Here is a 21,257-nt window from a genome sequence, read left to right as displayed (position 1 = left end):
TGCCATGGCAACGGCGCGCTGTCTGGGAAACCCGCAGGAGCGGGTGGGCGGGGCACTACGTCAGACAGTTTATCTTCACCTGGGGCGGGCCTTCCCAGGGGATTTAACTGGGGCTGATAATTTTTTATTGAGCGCCTATCGTGAATCAGACACTGAGTGCCCTGAGCGTTGGAGAAACGAGTGAATGAAGCCAGGAGCAAGTTATTCGGTGTGCACGTTATCTAGTGTGGCTCTTGCCCTGGTCCCCGTGGGTGGGTGGTCCATTCCTAACCTGAACATTTCTGGAGACCCAGAGATGTGAAGGACTGCCGGGATTATGCTCTCCCAGACTCTCTCTGGAGTGCAGATCCCTTGGCTGTGTGGCCACATCCCCCCCTTCCTCTAAGGCCTTCCCCGACCATATAAGGAGAGGCAGCTGCTGGGGGCGTCCCCAGTATCTAAAGATAGCGGTCTCTGCTTCGGACTCCAAACGCCACCGGGTAGCAGGAGCCGCCATGGCAAGGTGAGTGTTTCCAGTCGCCCTTTTCCCTGGAGATTCCTTGTCCCACCATTTTCTGGGCGCTCTGGGCCCTGCGAGGTCCCATGGAAACCCCAGACTCCGGGTCTCTGTAACTTTCGGGTGGTGAGGGAAGTGACCTGAATGTTCTCCATAACTCCCTACCCCTCAACTTTCGCACTCTCCATTCTCCCCAGGTTCACCCTCCCCCCTCCTCCCTCCTCCCATCACGCCCCTTTCACTTCCTTCTGTCTCACTTAGCTCCACTTTGACACGCCCATGGCATAAAAAGTCCCTAAAATACCCCCCCCCCCCACCTTTCCCCAATGCCCCCTGTCTTCCCTTCTGCCACCCCTATGAAGCCCCACCGCAACTCCTCTTCAGGCAGCATGCCAGGACGCTGTGGTATGACAGGCCCAAATATGTGTTCATGGAGTTTTGTGTTGAGGATAGCACCGATGTCCACGTGCTCATCGAAGACCACCGCATTGTGTTCAGGTAATGGCCCTCCTGTCTGGAGGGCCTGGTTTCCAGGAACCTTTCCTTTCTCCTAATGCACCCATGCTCAGCCTGCCGCATTTCCTCAGCTGCATTGTCTCCTCAGCTGCAAGAATGCGGATGGAGTGGAGTTGTACAATGAGATTGAGTTCTACGCTAAGGTGAACTCCAAGGTAAGGGTGGGACAGGACAGTAAGGTCTGGATGGAGAGGCTGCTTGGGAAATTGGAGATTCATTCTACACCTCAGATCCTAACAATGAGGCTGTCTATCTGGCAGGACTCCCAGGATAAACGCTCCGGTCGTTCCATCACTTGTTTTGTGAGGAAATGGAAGGAGAAGGTGGCCTGGCCTCGACTCACCAAAGAGGATATCAAAGTAGGTGTGTGGGGAATGGCCTGCTCTTTCTCCTCTGCTCTCTGTGTACCTGGGGACATAGATCTGGGAATCAGCCTTGGCTCCTTTCCCACCAACATTCAGTCACTCACAAGGTCCTACTTGACTTCCTAAATATTCTTGAGTCTGTTACTTCGTCTCTTCTAATTCAGGCCTCATCCATCACTGGGTGAGGTTTATTGCATATTTTCAGTCCTACCCTCAATCCATCCTTTGTACTGCTCCCAGCATGGCCTATCTAAAACACGCATTTGAGGGGCGCCTGGGTGGCGCAGTCGGTTAAGCGTCCGACTTCAGCCAGGTCACGATCTCGCGGTCCGTGAGTTCGAGCCCCGCGTCGGGCTCTGGGCTGATGGCTCGGAGCCTGGAGCCTGTTTCAGATTCTGTGTCTCCCTCTCTCTCTACCCCTCCCCCGTTCATGCTCTGTCTCTCTCTGTCCCCAAAATAAATAAAAAACGTTGAAAAAAAAATTTAAAACACGCATTTGAACAGTACCTGGCTGGCTCAGTCGGCCCAGCATGTGTCTCTTGATCTCAGGGTTGTGAGTTTGAGGCCCATGTTGGGTATAGAGATTACTTAAAAGTAAAATATTAAAAAAAAAAAAAAAAGAAGAAGAAGAAAATGGAGATTCTGATCACACTGGCCTAAATTCCCAAATGCCAGGGGCACCTGACTGGTCCAGTTGGTAGAGCATGCGACTGTTGATCTTGGGGCTGTGAATTCAAGCCCCATACTGGATGTAGAGAATTACTTCATAAATAAATAAATTCCCAAATGGAGCTTTAAATGGAGCATGTGCACCGCACTTTACTCCTTTTCAGTAGCACCCCCTTTCAGGCATTTGAACCTGTCACTTCTGCTCTTTGGGTTGAAATCCAAGGACCACAGCGTGACATATAAGCTATTCCTCCCTTCTGGAGCATCATATCCCATTAGTCTCTGCCCTAAACTTTACATTCTAGCCATAGCAAATGTCTTGCAACTCTTTTGCACACACCAGGCTATTTCTCATTACTTTACCTTTGCTCATGCTGTGCCTTCTTCCTGGAAAGCCATCATCACTACCTGTGCCCACCTAACCTTTGCACATCCTTTAAGTCTCTGCTACTCTAAGAAGCCTGGGCTCCTATAGTTCCTTTCTGTGTTTCCATAATATCCCTTGCGTAAGCCACCACCACCCTTTCCACGCTGTTATTATTATAATGATTTATTTAAATTTCCCTTCCCCACTTGCTTTGTGATGGCTGGGACTATATATATTAAACATTTTCTTGAATTAATTTTGTTAACATTTATTTATTTTTGAGAGGGAGAGAAAGAGAGAGAATCAGTAGGGGAGGGGCAGAGAGAGAGAGAGAGAGGAAGACAGAGAATCCAAAGCAGGCTCTGCATTGTCATTGCAAAGCCCAACATGGGGCTCAAACCCACAAACTGTGAGATCATGACCTGAGCTGATGTCAGACGCTCAGCCAACTGAGCCACCCAGGTGCCCCTCTGTTAAACCTTTTAGAATCACAATGCCAAGCTCAGAGTCTGGCCCATAGTACGTGTTCAATAAATAGCTGTTAAAATCAATGAGTGAGTAACTTCTTTTCTTGTTTATAAGAACTTAGAACACAGGCCTCCAAGGGTTATCTCCAACTCCAGGGGATGCAGCTTGTCTGTCTTGCTTGGTTGATTCCTACAGTATTTTATGACACACTTATCTTTCTAGAGGTATTATACCTCTATTTAGTCAGCTTCTGGAGGGCCAAATTTCTATGCTTTTCCATCTCCTACAATGCCTGGCATTGTGCTTCACACTTAGTAGATTCCTGGCAAATCTTTGCGGTTGATGATGATGGCATCCTGGAAAGGGGCTAGTCAAAGAGGTGCTGTGGGGAAGGAAGACTGTACCCTCAATGGCCTTCTTTGCCCCTAAACATGCTCCTGTGCACACGGCCATGTTCTTCTGTGCACTTGTGATGCTCTATACTTTCCTCTTGCAGCCGGTGTGGTTGTCTGTGGACTTTGATAACTGGAGAGACTGGGAGGGGGATGAAGAGGTGGAGCTGGCTCAGGTGGAACACTATGCAGAGGTAATGCCATTTTCTGCCCATCTTGATCATTCTCTGTGTCTCTGCTCATACGGAGGACTGTCATCAGGGCTAGACAGAGATAGATGAGCTTGTCTCATTCGTGCTCATATTGTTTACATATTTTGTGCGATGTTTATTTAGGAGGGATGGGAGAAATGAATATTAGTGAAACTGTACACTTGGATTCATGCATTAGTCACAGAAATTCTGAAAAAGTTTGGCAAAGCCTTTACCAACTTTTCTGTCATTCTGTCATTCTATTTTCTCTGTGTGTGTGTGTGTGTGTGTGTGTGTGTGTGTGTGTGTGTTTCCTGAGCCAGACAACTTCATGGGAAGCTCAAACTAAGCAGTATAAAAATTTACATCATAAAACAAATAAATTGCGCCCTGCCATATATTATTTGGTTTTAGAATTTCAGCTACTATTTATTCAAGTTGCCAAAATACTAACAGACTGTAACCTGCATTAGTAAGAAGGATGCTGTGTGTGTGTTTCAACATCCTTTTAAAAAGGGGATCGATTTACTTTTCTCCAGTTCATTCCAGTGATGTGTTAGGGGCTGTACAGATAAGGCAGTTGTCTGGCTGGGGCCATTCTCCTGTGGTCCATCAACATACAGGTTGCTCTTCCCTTGCGCTTCCTTTCTTTTGTGATCATTTTTCTCTTCCTACTAGCTTTTGAAGAAGGTCAGCATCAAGAGACCTCCCCCTGGCATGGATGACCTGGATGTGAGTAAAGCCTGCCTTTCAACCCTTTGGTTTCCTTTTAGCCCTAAAAAATAAGATACTAGAAAGTTCTTGTTATGGTCCTTGGCACACCATAGTTTTCTCAGTGCATGTCAGCCAAATTTGGATTTGACACAGGAGGTTGAATATTCTTCTCCAGGCTGTAGAAAACCCCAGCAAGACCCTCCTCCCTCCCATCTCCCCTCTACTTCTCTATCCTGGAGCAGACCTGGCCCTGTTGACTGCGTTCACAGTTGTAAGGAGCAGTGGCCTGAACTGAAATTCTGAAACCATGTGATGGTTGACACAGTGTTGTTAATTGAGTGCCAGTGGTTTATTTTATTTTTGAAAGTATAAATCCTTCTGTTAGCCTACCAGGAAGTGGTATGATTTAGAAAATCACAAAAGAAAACTTGGTGAGCGGGAGGGAGTGAGTAGAGTTTGTGAACACAAATGTTCACTCTTTGCAGATTCTATGGGCACTTTTGTCTTTTTTTCTTTCCCTAGGATGATTCTGACAGTGCTGATGCGACAAGTAATTAACTTCTGTGACGGCAGAGCTGGGGAGGAAGCTGGGGCATCTTCCAGTCGCTCTGAAAAGCTAGGGCCGGGGTCTTTGCCAGCTCTTACCTGTGGGGTCTCCAGGATCTCTGAACTTTCCTAGAAACTCTTTTTACATGTCCTTTTATGTTTTATTTCTTTTTTCCTAGGCACTTGAGTATGGCTCCATCAGATGGCAGGATAGGGGAGTAGACTGGTGGGGCTCCTGACTTCCTACCAATTGGCTGTAATCTTTGTGCTTGGGCCACTCATCAGGGCTCTCTTGAGTATTCGAGCATGTGTGTGTGGTAGAGCAAAAGCCAAAGAAGCAGCGTATAGATTATAATAAATCTGTAAGAACAATTCTCTGTCTCCTTTCTTCTTGCACTTCTTCCTCCTGGAGGCAGACCTCTTCTACCTTTATTGTTCCTCTCAAGGGGTGGGGTGGGTGTTGCAAATCCTGGTCCTCACTGTTGAGATTGGAAACAGAAAGATCTTGGGAGTAGGCTTGTAACCTACATGGGACTTCCCCATGCCTACATCAATGCTTATTTCTCAGAGCAGACACCAGCCTTTCTCTATACCCCTAGAACCATGTAAATTCTGCCACCCCTAGAACTAGCCAGGAACCCACCTCAGCTTCCTGCATAATCCAGAAATTTCTTTGCACTTTAATAGCTAATTGTTACATTAGTTAATGCCTATATCTGTTTGCTCTTCCATCCATTATCTACCCCATTCATCCACAAACATTTTTTTTGAGTGCCTAATGTGTACTTAAACTGTGACTTAGACAAAATGCCGTACCCACACTTTGCCCTTGAACTCATGGTAAAGTACTGAGATTTGTTTAAAAAATTAAACTTCAAAAGTTTATGTCAATCATATATAGATACAGTTTAAAAATTAAAATAGTATAGAAGGGTATAAAATTTAAAGTTGAATTTGTACTCCTTTAAGAGAGGTAACTACTGTTAATAGTTTCTCTGATAAATTGATATATCTATATATGTATATACACTGTACACATAACTTACATTAATACTTATAGCTTATGTAATCATATTGTATTATATAGTTAGCTGATATATAAAACAATACATATTAAACAAACATACAGTTACTTACATATAGGATAATATATATTAAATCTTGGGGCGCCTGGGTGGCTCAGTTGGTGAAGCAACTGACTTCCGCTCAGGTCACGATCTCACGGTTCGTGGGTTTGAGCCCCACATTGGGCTCTGTGCCGACAGCTCAGAGCCTGGAGCCTGCTTTGGATTCTGTGTCTCCCTCTCTCTCTGCCCCTCCCCCACTTGTGCTTGCTCTCTCTCTCTCTCTCTCAAAAATAAATAAAATATTTAAAAAAATTTTTTAAACTTAATAGACCTATAAGCAAATGCAGTGTGTGTACACAATTGAAATCATACTATGTACGTTTAAACCCGGCTTGTTTAAACTTAATATATATTGGGGCTGTTTTCCAAGTTGGTGTATATAGATCTAACTCTTTTTCATGGCTACATGGTATTCAACTAAATATACTTTCCACAATGTAACTGATTCCTCACTGAGGGACATTTAGGTTGTTGTTAGTCTTTTTCAGTTTTCAAACAATGCTGCAACAAGGATTCAAAAATAGATCTTTATATGTTTGTCAAGAATATCTGTAGGGTAAATTCCTAGAAGTGGAATTGCTAGGTCAAAGAGTAGTAGATATATTTAAACGTTTTGGTAGCTGCTGCCCAAGTTGCTCTTAGCTAAACTGGACCCATTCCTGCTCCCACCAACAGAGTGGCCCGTTCTTCAAAACCTTTTAGATACTCACAAAGATAAAAAATTGTACTTGACTTAATTTACTTTTAATTATAAGATTGTTCGTTGTTTATTTTTATTAGTGATTGGTATTTCTTTTAAGGTGCTCTGTCCATACCTTTTGCCCATTTTGCTATTGACATTACTTCTTAAGCCTTTTAAAAAGTCTGATAATACAAAGTTGTACTTGTATCATGCTGTACAATTTACTAAGTCTTTATATATTATCTTAATAAAAATTTTGAACCTCATATCAACCTTATAATTAGGTTTTCTTCATAGGTGATTGAACGGGTAACAATACGTGGCAGAGTTGGGACTTGAACTTGTATAGCATATGTCCCTCCCTTATCCACAATTCTGAAAACCGAGAAAAAATCTGAAAACCCACTTAAAAAAATTGACAGCAAAACTCATTTGACAGCAAAACCTGACCTAAAATGATGTGAAGCTATTTATAGTATTCGTTTATTCTATTTAGTGCATTTATTTCTCAGCATAAATAGTTATGCTTTGGATGACATGGTGTTGCTCCAGAATTCCAAATGGAACACATGGGGTTCATAACACATACATACATTCACATACAAAACACATGGTGGGTATGCTCTGCATTACTGCCTAAAATCTGAAAAAATCCTAAATTCTGATACACCTGGCGTCTGCAAGCTTTTTATTATTTGATTTAAGAAAGCAGGAAGTTAATTCTAACATTTAATCTGTTTAACGTTTTAAGGCGCTGATTACAGTTTGTTAATTTCTGTTAGCCTTTCTTTTCTACACTGTCCAGTTAGGTAACACTAGTCACATGTGGTTATTGAGTGCATGTGATTATTGAATACTGAGATGTGGCTAGTACAAGCTGAGATGTGCTATAAGCATAAATACACATCAGCTTTTGAAAATTTTGTGCAGAAAAAAAAATCTCACTTAATTTTACACTTATTAAATGACATAATATTCTGGATCTGTTGGTTTCAATGAAACATTAGCGTATATGGCTTGCACTAATTTCTATTGGGCAGCAGTGCCCTGTATCCATGTCAGTACCCCCCGCCCCAACCTCGTCTTTCCCCAGCCGAGACTGCGGGAGGCTGAACTAAGTGCCTTGACAAGTGTCGGCCGAGCGCAGTTTTATTTTGTTTTCAGGTCCTTCCAAAGTCTTCAAACAGTTGCTAGGCGCCCCGGAACGTCTGCAAATCGCGTTTTCGGTAAATTTGTCCAAGCCACACCCCGTCCCTTGTCCTCGTGCTTCTGCGCGGAGACGCGCTCTCAGTGAAGATTGTCCCGCAGGGCTCTCCGTCCGCCCGCGGGCCGTCCAGTGTGCGCGGGTTCCCGCGTTCTCCGCGTCCCGGGAGACAGCGGCGATGGCGTTCCGGTGTCAGCGGGACAGCTATGCCCGCGAGGTGCGGCCGGCTGGGCGAGGCACCTGGAGCTGCCGGGCGGATGGGGCGGTGCGGGAAGATGGAGCCGCGTGCAGGGGCTGCGGGGAGAGACTCAGTCCCGGTGTCTTGAGGGCTGGGGTCCGCCTTATTCTGTGTCCCTCTCTGTGCAGTTCACCACCACCGTGGTCTCCTGCCGTCCCGCGGAGCTACAGACCGAAGGAAGCAACGGCAAGAAGGAAGTGCTGAGTGGCTTCCAAGTGGTGCTGGAAGACACGCTGCTTTTCCCCGAGGGCGGGGGACAGGTACCAGGCCCGCGCCTCACCCCGACCCGCTCCCAGGAAGCCCCTCATTCCTTTCTGCTCAGGAAATGCCCTCTTGCTCCTCTGCCCCAGCCGTGATGAATACAGATGGAAGTTAGTTCAATTCAGCTCGTTTGTTCATTCAACAGATACTTACCAACGCGTACTTAATGGGTCAAAACATATCCTGGGTACTTACTCCAGGTTCTGAGGATAAGGGGTGAACAAGACAGTATCTCTACATACAGAGAATATTTATCGGAGAAGACAGACAAAATGGTGAATAGATAAAATAGAGGGCTTGGTTTGGTAAGTGCTCTAAAGAAAATTAAAGCTTGAGGGAAAGACAGTCATGGGATGTTCTCCTAAGTAGGGGGGAAGTTATTTCAGTACAGACCTAAGTGAAGGGAGTGGGTAAACCATTGCAGTTACCTAATGGTGTTTGTGGGAAAGGAGCAAGTATTCCAGGCAGCGAGAAAACAAATGCAAAGGAATTAGGAATTAGCTTAGGGTGTTTGACAGGGACTGGAAACGCTCCCCCTGAGGGAGCACAACAGAGGACAGGCTTATTTGTGCTGTGATGGGATCGGGACAAGGTCCAACATGACCTGGAGAAAGGAGAGTAATAACAGCAAAAAGGTGGGCATTATGGGAGAGGCTTTTTCCAGCAGGGATAATAGCACAGACAAAGGCAGGGAAGGCTGAAGGAATCCGACAAGTCTAGTTAAAGGCAAGTAGTCTAATATAGTTGGAGCCTATGGTGTGTGTTGATGACAGGCTGGAGGTGACCTTGGAAAGGTCAGTTGGGGTCAGTTCAGAGGAACTTGAAGGATGTGTTAAGGTGTGTGGACTTCATCCAAGCAGCTGTGGTGAACCATGAAGTACTTAGGCAAAGAAGTGAAACGAGAGAACATGGTCGGTAAACTTGATAGCGAGAAAGTTCCAATTTCATATCAGCGTCATTATTACAGGGGTTTTCTGCTGAAGGAAGACCTGTAACCTCAGGCAACTATAGAAAGACTCATTGTATACGTTTCTTCCCTAATTCCTTGAGACTATTTGGTCTTTTTCCTGTGAACTCCTCTAGAACAGTGTACTTTTTTACATTATAGCGTGTTGTAGATCATATTGCAGTGACCTGTGTGTGTGTCTGTATTTATTTTCCAGATGCTTAAGATCCATGAGGGGCTTTGTCTGTCTTGTTTATATTGTATTCTGGGGTCATGGCCAGATCTTGTAAGCAGGTGGCACTAGATATTTTTTTAAGTGAATGAATGTTTTTGTTCTTTATTTTTTTTAAAGTAATCTCTACACCCAACATGGAGCTCGAACTCATGACCTGGAGATCAAGAGTCGCATGCTCCACTGACTGAGCCAGCCAGGCGTCCTTAAAATGCGTGAATATTTTTGTATCTAATTCTAGTAATAGTGCGGAGGATGGAAGGAAAATCAAACCATTTTAGAAACTCTTGGAAGATAAGAATCTAAAGGCAGTGAGAGTGACGATTACGTTTCTTTGGGTTTTACTAAGATCTTTGTTTTTGTAGTTATAATCTCTGTTTTAAGTCTGCTGTTTTGTTCTCAAGAACAAAATATATGGGTGTTCAGAGTGAAGAGAATAGAATCCCCTCACAGAACAAAGTGGACCACCTCACCGGACAGTGCTTCTTGTCCCTTAGGGAATCTCAGATTCTGGGTGTGTTCCTTACATACGTTCCCTAGAGGGTCTTTGTATCCAGGAGTTAAGGTGAGCTCTGTCTCCCACCGCTGATTAGTTTTACTTCTTTCCCCAGCCTGATGACCACGGTACGATCAATGACATCTCTGTGTTGCGAGTGACCCGCCGCGGGGCTCAGGCTGATCATTTCACACAGACAGCCCTGGCCCCAGGGACTGAGGTCCAGGTCCGGGTGGACTGGGAGCGAAGGTTTGACCACATGCAGCAGCATTCAGGTAGGCGGGGCGGCCTGGGGGATCTGCAGGAGGGGCTGTTGCCATGGATGGGAATGCCATAATGATTGGGACGTCTTTGGGTTCTCTGGGGGTTAACCTTTTGGAAAGGACAGACGTAATCAGAATCAGCTCCGTTTCAGACAGTAGGTGAAAAATGTTATAACAATGTGAACAATTAAAGTAAAAGTATTAGAATAACCGCTGGATTTGAGTTTTACCAACCTCCCACTTTTTGGCTTTACTTGGATATCTCCTAGGCTCTTTAAATTCAACGTGTTCAAAACGGACTTAAATAGGCATTTCCTCCCCCAGACCAGGTGTTCGTGAACATCCACCTGGTTGCTCAAATCCTGAAAGTCAGTGCAGACACCTCTTTGGGGAGAGCCAACCACTGAGTCCTGGCAGTTTATCTTCTGAACATCTCTCCACTTCCTTCCACTGTTAGCACAGTCACCCTGGTCCCAGCTCTCGTTGTCTTTCCCCCAGACGCCTGATAGGGGTCATTTGTGAAACGGCATCATAAAGCTTTTTGTAGGGTTCTCGTGAGGATTTTCAGTAAAATATCTGATGAGAGTATTATTAGCCAGTACCCGGCACGTCTTCCACGGGGAGAATCTCTGTGATGATACCAGGGAGCATGTGGCTGGCTGCACTTCTCACTCCACCCTGTCTCTTGCTCTCTCCGCTCAGGGCAGCATCTCATCACAGCAGTTGCTGACCATCTGTTTGGGTTGAAGACCACATCCTGGTGAGCAGGGGACCTAAGACTAACCATAGGTCGCAGGTCCCAGACTGGCAGCTCCTCTCCCAGTGATGGGTCGGGGTAGGAGGATGAAAGAAAGGATAGGGTTCAAAATCTGCTGTGTTCTCCTGTTCCCCTTAGGGTGGGGGTGGTGGGTGACCTTGTGTGTCTCAGGGGAAGCATGAGGATGCGAGAAGGAAAGAACATGGAGTTTGGAGCCCAGAGAGCCAGGGGGTGAATTCTGGCTGCATGATCTTGATCACATTCCTTCCTACTCCTCACCCATAAAAAAGGAGATGACTGACAGTCTCTACCTTGGAGGGTTTTTGTGAGGATTAAATAAGATAATTTATGTGAACATTCTTTGTAGACTTTGTTATATTCTTACTGTCATCATCAGCACCCTGTGACTGCCGCACTTCTTCTGGCAGGGAGTTAGGGCGGCTCCGGAGTGTGATTGAGCTGGACAGCCCCTCTGTGACTGCAGAGCAGGTGGCTGCCATTGAGCAGAGCGTCAATGAAAAAATCAGAGACCGCCTGCCTGTGAATGTGCGAGAGCTGAGCCTGGATGACCCTGAGGTGGAGCAGGTGAGAGAGAGCCAGTGCGGCAGCGTCTGTAGAATGGCCCTCCAAGGGCCCGTCATCAAAATTCAGACAGCCCTTCTCCCTCTGCTGTGTTCCAGGTGAGGGGCCGGGGTTTGCCCGACGATCATGCTGGGCCCGTTCGAGTTGTTACCATCGAGAGTGTTGATTCCAACATGTGCTGTGGGACCCACGTGAGCAATCTCAGTGACCTTCAGGTGGGTAAAGAAGGGCTCTTGAGTGGTTGGGAGAGAGGGTGTTAGGGAAGTGGGGATCATGAGAGGGCTGAGAGCGATCGAGGGGGACAGCTGAGGAGGCCCGGCTGAAGTCACTCCTTCAGTGCTTCCCAGCTGAGCCACAGGTCTAGGGATCTCCTCCCCTCGGCTCAGGCACCCGCTTCCGTTTATACCTGTGCTTGTGTTGCTCCCTTGCCTCATGTAGGTCATTAAAATTCTGGGCACCGAGAAGGGGAAAAAGAACAAAACCAACCTGGCATTTCTGGCTGGGAACCGGGTGCTGAAGTGGATGGAGAGAAGCCACGGAACTGAAAAAGCACTGACCACGCTGCTTAAGTATGCCCCCTGCTGCCCCCATGTCTCAGGTCCTGGCCACCCCAAGTTCAGCTCTCCTACCTGTCGGGTAGACAGTTCTCTTTTTATCTCGGGGCGGACGGGGTGGGGGGTAAGATGCAATCATAAGTGATGAAGCACTTTGGATGGTAAGTCAGACCCATGTAAAAATGGTTTATTCCTTTATATCTTCTTCGTCAGTTGCTTAGGCGGCCTCCTTGGAAGGTCCCCAGGTCCCCATCTGGAGGGAGACTATCAAGAAGGGCATCATGGTGGGGCACCTGGGTGGCTCAGTTGGTTAGGTGTCCGACGTCAGCTCAGGTCATGATCTCATGGACTGTGAGTTCGAGCCCCGCGTCAGGCTCTGTGCTGACAGCTCAGAGCTTGGAGCCTGTTTCGGATTCTGTGTCTCCCTTTCTGTCTGCCCCTCCCCTGCTCACATTCTCTGTCTCTGTCTCTCTCTCAAAAATAAATAAATGTTAAAATTTTTTTTTTTTTTTTAAGAAAGAAGGGCATCATGGATATACACCTCATCCCAAAAGCAGTTTGGGAAGCCGGGCAGGTGACCACACACCTTTCTCTTGCAGGTGTGGAGCAGAGGATCACGTGGAAGCAGTGAAGAAGCTACAGAACTCTACCAAGCTCTTGCAGAAGGTGATTTATTCCATCGAGGTTGGAGAGGGCCCAACCAGTTGTGTAGTTCATCAGAGCCGGAGTGAGGGGGAATGAAGTGGGGCGAAGATGGTGAGCTCCCCTGTTACTCCTTCTGTCTGTTGAGTTCTGGCATCTGTTGCAGAACAACCTGAATCTGCTCAGAGACCTGGCCGTGCACATGGCCCACAGCCTGCGGAACAGCCCAGACTGGGGAGGTGTGGTCACGTTACATAGGTGAGACACAGGGTATGGGGCTGCTGGGCTTGGGGCTCCGCCTCTCCCCTGGGTGCAGTGCCTAGTGGGAGGTGGGTCACTCACTGCTTTCTCAAGGCTGAGCAGACCTGAGGGGATGTGTTACCTTCCAGATTTCCTGGGTTCTATAAGAGCATCTTCATAGTAACACTGTAACTTTCATCACCACCTTCCCTCACCTCCTTCACCATCTAACAGATGTCTCCTTACCTGACCGATCTTGTTGAAGGGAGACAGAAATAAATACAAAGCATGCTATAAACTGCCGAGAAGGACATGTTGCTGGCTCTCAGCCAGCACTCTCTGTCTTTGCTGAGAGAGTCTGGGACTTCGCACAGACAGCCTGCCGCAAGGCCAGCCTTATGAGGAGGAGAGGGGCTTCCTGCAGTTTCCCATCTCCTGCTCCAAGCTGGATCTGACGTCTGTGTCCTTTGTTGTAGGAAGGAGGGGGATTCTGAGTTCATGAATATCATTGCCAATGAGATTGGGTCAGAGGTAAGAGGAGCATGAGATTCTTGATCTCTCCTGGGTAGAGACCTAAGTGAGGGGCATTAGTTTAGCTGAAGTCCCTCCCGTGAATGCATGAAGAGTAGGGAATTGAAATTTATTCACTACTGGTTTTTTTTTTAGCACTAGCTGTGAGATCTGTGATAGTGACCTCTCTGGGGCTGCGATATTTACCAGCTTCTGAGTTCCTTTTATCAGAGCTGAAACTCTTCCAAGCCGCCCACATTTATATGTGCCAAGGGCCTGGTTTTAGAAGTGATGGGGCTGGCTAGGCCCTTTGAAGGCCATCCTTTCCATTTTCCTTCTCCTCTGGCTTCCGGTGCCATCCTGGTAGTCTGCAACTTCATGATTTCCAGGTCTCTCTTTTGCATTTACTCCAAAAAACACTCTTTGGGGAACCTACCCCGGGCCAAACAGTATACATGTCTCTTTTTATAGTCCCGTGTAAAGCATACTGATTCTCAAGGAGCTCACTCTCCAGTCTGGGAGGCAAATGTACTGTATGGTGACATTTCTAATTTCGGGTGGTGAATGCTGGAAGTGGAACAACATGTTACCTGAAAGAGTGGGGAGCCCCCAGGGGAGGGGCCTGCAGAACTGCCTAGTGGTCGTCAGATGAGGAAGCAAAGGTAGCCAGGCAGAGGGAGACAGGCAGCTTTAGGCAGTGGCAGGCGCAGGCTGTGTGAGGGAAAGCGGTGGGCAGGCTGCAAAAGTTGATGGGAGTCAGGTCACAAAAGGCATTTAGGGCCTGGCCATGGTCAGCAGCCTTCTGCCTTCTTCTTAATGTTTAACCTAAGTTCCTATAGTCATTCTCAAAAAAGTTTCTTGGCCCTGGTGGGCCAGAGCATAGGGGCTCCATTATCTCTCATCAGGAACATCACTCATGGTTTAAGGGCAAAAGTCTGATCTTGAGAGTGAGGAGAGGGCAGCATTTAGGGGGATTGACCCTACTTCTCAAGTATCAGGACTTCTCTTTATCTTACCTCCTAGGAGACCCTCCTGTTCTTAACTGTGGGTGATGAGAAAGGTGCTGGGCTCTTCTTACTGGCAGGGCCAGCTGAAGCCGTGGAAACCCTGGGCCCCAGGTAATCTGTGGACTGTCTCCACTAACCTGCTAGTAGAGCCCTTGACCCACAAAGGGGGCCACTACATCTGTGATCTCATTTTGATTCACATCACAGGCATATGAGGTGGGCTGAGCAGGAACAATTATCACCACAGTCCTTCCTAATTTTACAGACGAGGGACTACATATCATGTGCCTGAGATCTCACAGTTGGTAGAACTGAGACTCAAACCTAGGTCTTTTTTGCTCCAAATCTCCTATGCTTTTCTGTTTTTTCTTTTAGAAATTGAGATAACATAAATGACGCACGAATTCAGGTGCTGTATTATCACTAGGCCAATAAAACAGGTGACTAAGGCACCAGCAAAGCAGAGACACAGACCAACTATTCTGGAGAAGAGATTAGGATTTTAAGACTAAGTAAAAATCAGCATTGATGTAATTGTCGTGAGAAAATTAGAACTTTGTTGAATTTCTTTACCCTCATTGCTTATATTTTCTTACTTTATTTTTCAATGTTTAAAAAAAAAAACATTACTTATTTTCAGAGAGAGCAAGCATGCGCACTTGAGCGGGGGAGGGGCAGGGAGGGGGAGAGAGAGAATCCCAAGCAGGCTCTATGCAGTGAGTGCAGAGCCCGACTTGGGGCTCGATCTCACCAACTGTGAGATCATGACCTTAGCCAAAATCAAGAGTCTAGGACACTTAACCAACTGAGCCACCCAGGTGCCCCTATATTTTCTCACTTTAAATTAGATACAGAGTGTAGTGTCCCCTGTTCTTTCTGGTGTTTAGGGTTTTCAAAGTCCCGATTGGCTCTGATGAGTTTTCAAAGGAAAACATAAGAAATTAAAGCAGAGGTTCCTGACAGGCAGCCAGATGTGGCCTACAGATTAGTTTGGGCTGTTTACTATTATAAATTTTTTATTTTATTTTTTTTAAGCAGGCTCCATGCCCAGCATGGAGCCCAGCACAGGCCAGGAGCTCGGGACCCTGAGGTCCGGGCCTGAGCTGAGATCAAGAGTCAGACGCTTAACCGACTGAGCCACTCAGGCACCCTTATTTTAAAATTTCAAAATTAGTTGTTACATTTTAAAACTAGGAGATTTATACATAAAAATGTAGAGTTCTAGCATTTCTCAAAAAAGGAAAAGAAAGGCATGCTCTGGCAACACTGGGCCCACATGGCAATAGCTGTGAGGAACTGGGTGGTGACTGCCTGCTTCAGACAGGACAGGCTTGTCCCTCTGTCCACATTCCCCTCCCTTCTCACTCACCCCCCCCCCCAGCTTGCTTCACTGCTGCTCCCCACAGGCTTTTGTGTCCACAGCCCCTTACCCCAAGTGGACACTCCCAGGAGTGTTGCCATAATTTATCTAGCCTCCCATTTCTAGACTCTTCTGTTGTATCCAGTTATTCACGCTTTTTAAAAAAATATGTAGAACAACAAATACTAGTTCATTTTTTGTTCCCCAAGTTCTTCACTTTTACAACAAACATGGTCCATATATCTGTGCATATGTGCAAATATTTTTAAGAAGAGTTTCTAGAAGCCATCTTTCTTTCCCCTCGGCCCTGGCTGTGGGGAAGGACTCTGAGCTGCCCTTGGTTTTTCTGTGGCCTTTCCCTTGAAGACTTCCTGCCTGAATGTCTCTCTGCTCCCCAGGGTGGCTGAGGTCCTGGAAGGCAAAGGGGCCGGGAAGAAAGGCCGCTTCCAGGGCAAGGCCACCAAGATGAGCCGGCGGGCAGAGGTGCAGGCGCTTCTCCAGGACTACATCAGCACTCAGAGTGCTGAGGAGTGAGGATCTGGACACTTCCCTGGGGCTCCTGCTGTTGAGAACGGGCCTCCTGTGACCACAGAGTCTCTTGGACAATAAAATAGCTTGACTTGGAATGGTTATGGTACCACATGCATATGACTGATTTATTCAGTATTCTCTGGTGTGTTTACGCGATGAGTATCTGTGAATAAACAGCTTTCTAATTTGGCCCCTGTTAGTCATAACCTCCACAAGGGAGCATTATGTTGAGGAAGTGTACTAATTTCTCTAAAGAGCAGCTGCAACCTTTCTTCCTGTGGAAATGTGACTGTCTAGGGGAGGGCGAGTCAGTCCGGAGGTTCAACCTAGGGCTTAGATTCAGTCATATCTCCTCGTTTTCTCTTTTTTTTTTCTTATTTTCCTAGTCCTGTGTTTTAGAACTAAAAAGTATCGATGACTTTGCAAATAGGTCAAGAGGCCACACAAATATAGTAGAAAGATGCTCTAAGTGTGTTACTGAGACAGAAAAGAGATGGAAAAAGGTATCCCGGAAGACTAACCCAAAGAGAGCTTGTGTCACATTATTATTATTTTAATGTTTATGGATTTTGAGAGAGATCCCAAGCAGGTTCCTCACTGTCAGCACAAAGCCCATCGTGGGGCTCAGTCCCACTAACTGCGAGATCAGGACCTGAGCCGAAATCAAGAGTCGGACGCTTAACTGACTGAGCCATCCAGGCACCCCTGGTGTCATATTATTGAGACTTTCAGAATCACTGTTAGAGATCAAGAGGGATACGTAATGATAAAAGGAAGACAAAGTATTCTAAATTTGCATCTAATAACAGCCTCAAAATATGTAAAGCAGAAGTTGACAGCTAAAAGAAGAAACACAAATCCATGCTTGGTGGAGGATTTAAACCAATCTTTCAGCAACTGTTAGGACAAGAGGAAGTATCTCGAAGTTAAGAACAAAGACATTGGAGTTTCATAGACCCGAGTAGAAGTCCTGGCTTTGTGTACCCATGGGTGGTAAAACCGGAAAAAAAGAAAGTGATTATGTTATTTATTTTTAAACTTAATGTTTGTTTATTTTTGAGGGAGAGGGACACAGTGTGAGCAGGGGAGGGGCAGAGACAGAGGGAGACACAGAATCTGAAGCAGGCTCCAGGCTCTGAGCTGTCAGCACAGAGCCTGACGATGGGGGGCTCAAACCCATGAGCTGTAGGATCATGACCTGAGCCAAAGTCAGACACTCAACTGACTGAGCCACCCAGGCGCCCCAGAGACACATTTTTTTTTTTTAATGTTTTTTATTTTTGAGGGAGAGAGTGCAAGTGAGGGAGGGGCACAGAGAGGGAGACAGAATCCAAAGCAGGCTCCAGGCTCTGAGCTGTCAGCACAGAGACCTACACAGGGCTTGAATCCACAGAATTCGAGATCATGACCTGAGCCAAAGTCGGACACTTAACTGACTAAGCACCCAGGTGCCCCAACAGAGACCCATTTGAATTTATTTTCTTGTGTGTGTGTGAGATCTCCCTTTGTCCTCTGTTTCTGCTTCATCAGGGTGTGATACGAGAGCAGTGGACTGGAGGCCACCCTTGATTGCCATCGCTCATGTGAGTTCTGCTCACAAAGACCTAGGATAACTATATCATTTATTACCCAAACTCAGATACCTCGAAGGGTGAAGGGGGTGCTCCACACATGACACTAGAACCACAGTCGCAAACCAGGATGGTCTCCCTGCTGAGACTCTCCCTGAGCTTTAGTTTCTTAACTTCAAAATAGGGATGTGAACACAGCACCTAAGAAAGAAGGAACTTCCTGAAATATGAAAAATACAGGGTCGATTGTCATTTGTGAGATTCACCCAAAAATGAAGCAGAATGAGTTTAATCATTTATTAGAGTAACATTAAATGAGCACAAGCAGAACAATAGGTATTTTATTAATCAGCACAAAATGTGATAGAGTTTAATGTACACATACACACATAGATTATAAATTCAGGAACATTGTTGTAACCCACTTTTACAGCATAGAAATCATGAGAAGGGGCTCCTTCCTAAGTTTTATGACTTAAGTGCCCATGAATTGCTGAAGACATTTGATACTGTGGCTCGCACCAAGGCGAGGGTCTCCCGTGTGCCTGCAGGTGCATGTGTAGGTATTGGGTCTGATGTTAGTATGGGAAACAAAAGATGTCAGATAGGAGATGGACACACAGCAGGAGGCAGACTGAATTTAAGAAGGCAGCGTGCCTAAATGTCCTGAGTGGAAACCAGTGAGTCAGCTAAGCTATGCTAGAATGCCAGGTCTTTTCCTTAAGAACTTAAAGTCCTGGGCCTCACAGGGAAAACAGACGGCTCTACAGGCCCTAATGAAAAACTCTTTTGCATAAAGCTTGCATCTCTGGTTCCTTTCCTGAATTAGATCCAAACTATGACTAAAGCACCTTAGGTGGAGGGCAACCAAGGCTACTCGGGAAAGAGTGACGGAGAAATTTCCCTCTTTTTCCAGAAAGGTCTGCTCCTTCTGTGCAGACTACCGCCGCAGAGAGCCAGACTCTCAACTTTAAGGAACAAGAGCGGGGCCCATGTCCAGAGCAAAGAGGCTCTCGTAGGGACAGACTTCTCTCTCTTTTGCCCTTTCATAAACTCCCTGCAGAAGCAACCTGCAATCAAGGCTTGCTGGTCAATATCCCTGCTAGTCCTCAGATACCAACCTCAAAGCCAAGGTTTTCAGAAATAAGGGAGGAATCAACATTTTCTTCTGTGAACGTTCCCTCCCTTTTCCTTTCATGTCATCTAACTTGTTTTTGTTGTTGTTAACTGGTGCATATGATAAACAACCGCAGAATTCATTTGTCCATGTATTCCACAGATACTTACTGAGAAGGTAATGTGTGCCAGAAACTGATGTAAGAACTGGGCCACACTGGTAAATAACAGATGTGGTCACTGTGCTTACGGCATTTACTGCCATGGAGGAGACAGACAGGAAAGAGACGAGCAAATAAATGTAAAATTATACACTCTGTTAAGTCACCAAGGAAAAGAACAGGGCAAAGTAAAACAGGGTAATGTGGGCAAGGGGAGCAGGGAAGGGTCATGGCAGTGACAGGGGAGGCCCGGGGAGAAGGTAGGCTCCCATGATCCCCAGCATCCATGGCACCGCAAATAAAGCGGTGTGCTGAATAGGCAAACAAAACCAGTTTGTTTTGACAACTCTGCTGGTTTCCCTTCCCGCCAGATGGCCATTGTTGAGCCCCTTGATAGATATTCTGGTGCTGGCTCAGTCGGTTGAGTGTCAGACTCCTGATTTCGGCTCAGGTCATGACTGAGCCCCATCCTATGTCTGGCTGCACGCTGAACAGGGAGCCTACTTAAGATTCTCTCTCCCTTTCCCTCTGCCCTTCTCCCCTGCTCACGTATGCGTGTTCTCTCTCTCTCTCTCTCTCTCAATAAATAAATAAATAAATAAATAAATAAATAAATTCTAAAAAATAAAAATAAATTGAAAAGAAATTCTGGAGCTGCAAATTGTCCCCTAGCCCCAGAAGGTGACCGGGGTCTTGAAGAGGCTGCTGGATTCATTGCTGAGCCCTCTGTATTTTGGATGCCTTTCACCTGACCGTTATAAGGAGGCAAAAAATAAGACAGACGTGAAGCTCGTTTTCCTTCTGCATCCAAACGGACCTCTCCCCATCACTGCTGGGCCATTTTTTCTGACCCCAAGAGGCCACCTTTCTCCCCACTAGCGGAAGCTAAACCCTGTGTTGCACCCTAAGCAGAAAGAAGGTGACAAAGACATCACCATTGAAGGCCTCATGAGCACAGGGAAGGCTCGCTTGATAAAAAAAACTCTGCTGCTGGGGCGCCTGGGTGGCTCAGTCGGTTAAGCGTCCGACTTCAGCTCAGGTCACGATCTCACGGTCCGTAAGTTCGAGCCCCGCGTCGGGCTCTGGGCTGATGGCCCAGAGCCTGGAGCCTGCTTCCGATTCTGTGTCTCCCTCTCTCTCTGCTCCTCCCCCGTTCATGCTTTGTCTCTCTCTGTCTCAAAAATAAAGAAACGTTAAAAAAATTAAAAAAAAAAAAACTCTGCTGATTGCAATTACAGGTATTGAAAAGCAGTCTTCAGTGCCACCACGCACGTTTTATTTTCTGTTGTTTGGTATTGTTTACTTATTGATTGGTATTAAACCTGTACTTACCTAGTTGTGCCAGACATGGTGCGAAGCAGTTTGTAAATAACTCACTCAAGTCTCATAACAACTCCAGGAGATAGATCCTATTGTCATTCTCATTTTACAGGTGAGGATACAGAGACGCAGAGAGGTAAGGAGCTTGCCTGAGGTCACTCAGGTAGTAAAGGACAGGGCGCATTTTGAACCGGCAGCCTGCCTAACCACCATGCTGCTTGGCCTCTCTGAGTCTGCGAATATACTTTAAAAGACACAGCTTTATGTCTATGATGAATATCTTTTTGCTTACAAACTAGTATCTCTCTCATGGTTAAATAAATGATTTTAAGATGGGAGCATTTAAGGATCTGAAGGCTGCCTGGTGCCTTTGGCAAGGAAAAAGGATCAGTTAAGCAATCTACAAATAGAAGTGAAAACCTTTCATTATAACGTTGCCACGTAGCCTCTGTTTTACCTCTGTTAGGGCCTGCACGTACATTATAGTGCCAGAACTGAAAAACTAGGGGGTTATTCTTTTGGGGTCCGGAAGATAAGCTCCTAAATCCCTACATGCAATTCTAAGCCTGTTGGTCTCCCCCTCCCTGTTACTCTGGGCTCAATCTCTATGGAGACAGTGTTACATGCGCTTCGCAAACGACAGTAGAAAAGGTGTATTTTTCCTGTTTTGGAGCCTTGCTGTGGGTGAATTGGGGCTTTCCACTCCGCTTGGAAAAGGCTGAAAAGCTGCCTC

The 21,257-nt window shown here is 46.2% G+C and overlaps 2 protein-coding genes across 4 annotated transcripts; both read left to right on the top strand.

Annotated features, from left to right (window-relative positions):
• The first annotated feature begins 33 nt into the window (after window positions 1-33).
• On the top strand, window positions 34-5,096 carry PTGES3L (prostaglandin E synthase 3 like). Of its 3 annotated transcripts, none has more exons than XM_043584597.1 (8): window positions 34-502; window positions 881-994; window positions 1,101-1,167; window positions 1,273-1,371; window positions 3,378-3,467; window positions 4,143-4,196; window positions 4,701-4,728; window positions 4,904-5,096. In XM_043584597.1, the coding sequence occupies exons 1-8, from the start codon at window positions 495-497 to the stop codon at window positions 4,909-4,911; spliced, it is 468 nt and encodes a 155-aa protein (XP_043440532.1). In that variant the 5' UTR covers window positions 34-494; the 3' UTR covers window positions 4,912-5,096. The 3 variants fall into 3 exon arrangements, with proteins under 3 accessions (XP_043440532.1, XP_043440533.1, XP_043440531.1); XM_043584598.1 differs by having other exon boundaries at window positions 859-994; XM_043584596.1 differs by having other exon boundaries at window positions 4,701-5,096.
• A 2,705-nt stretch (window positions 5,097-7,801) lies between these two features.
• Window positions 7,802-16,462, top strand: LOC122485634 (alanyl-tRNA editing protein Aarsd1). The gene is made up of 12 exons (XM_043584591.1): window positions 7,802-7,954; window positions 8,104-8,235; window positions 10,026-10,185; window positions 10,876-10,933; window positions 11,359-11,515; window positions 11,611-11,727; window positions 11,951-12,081; window positions 12,666-12,732; window positions 12,875-12,966; window positions 13,425-13,479; window positions 14,482-14,576; window positions 16,224-16,462. The coding sequence occupies exons 1-12, from the start codon at window positions 7,916-7,918 to the stop codon at window positions 16,357-16,359; spliced, it is 1,239 nt and encodes a 412-aa protein (XP_043440526.1). The 5' UTR covers window positions 7,802-7,915; the 3' UTR covers window positions 16,360-16,462.
• Window positions 16,463-21,257: the final 4,795 nt, after the last annotated feature.

Source organism: Prionailurus bengalensis, chromosome E1, assembly GCF_016509475.1.
Source record: "Prionailurus bengalensis isolate Pbe53 chromosome E1, Fcat_Pben_1.1_paternal_pri, whole genome shotgun sequence".
Lineage (NCBI taxonomy): Eukaryota > Metazoa > Chordata > Mammalia > Carnivora > Felidae > Prionailurus > Prionailurus bengalensis.
Note: the sequence above shows the minus strand (reverse complement) of the source record. Positions and strands in the feature narration are given on the sequence as shown.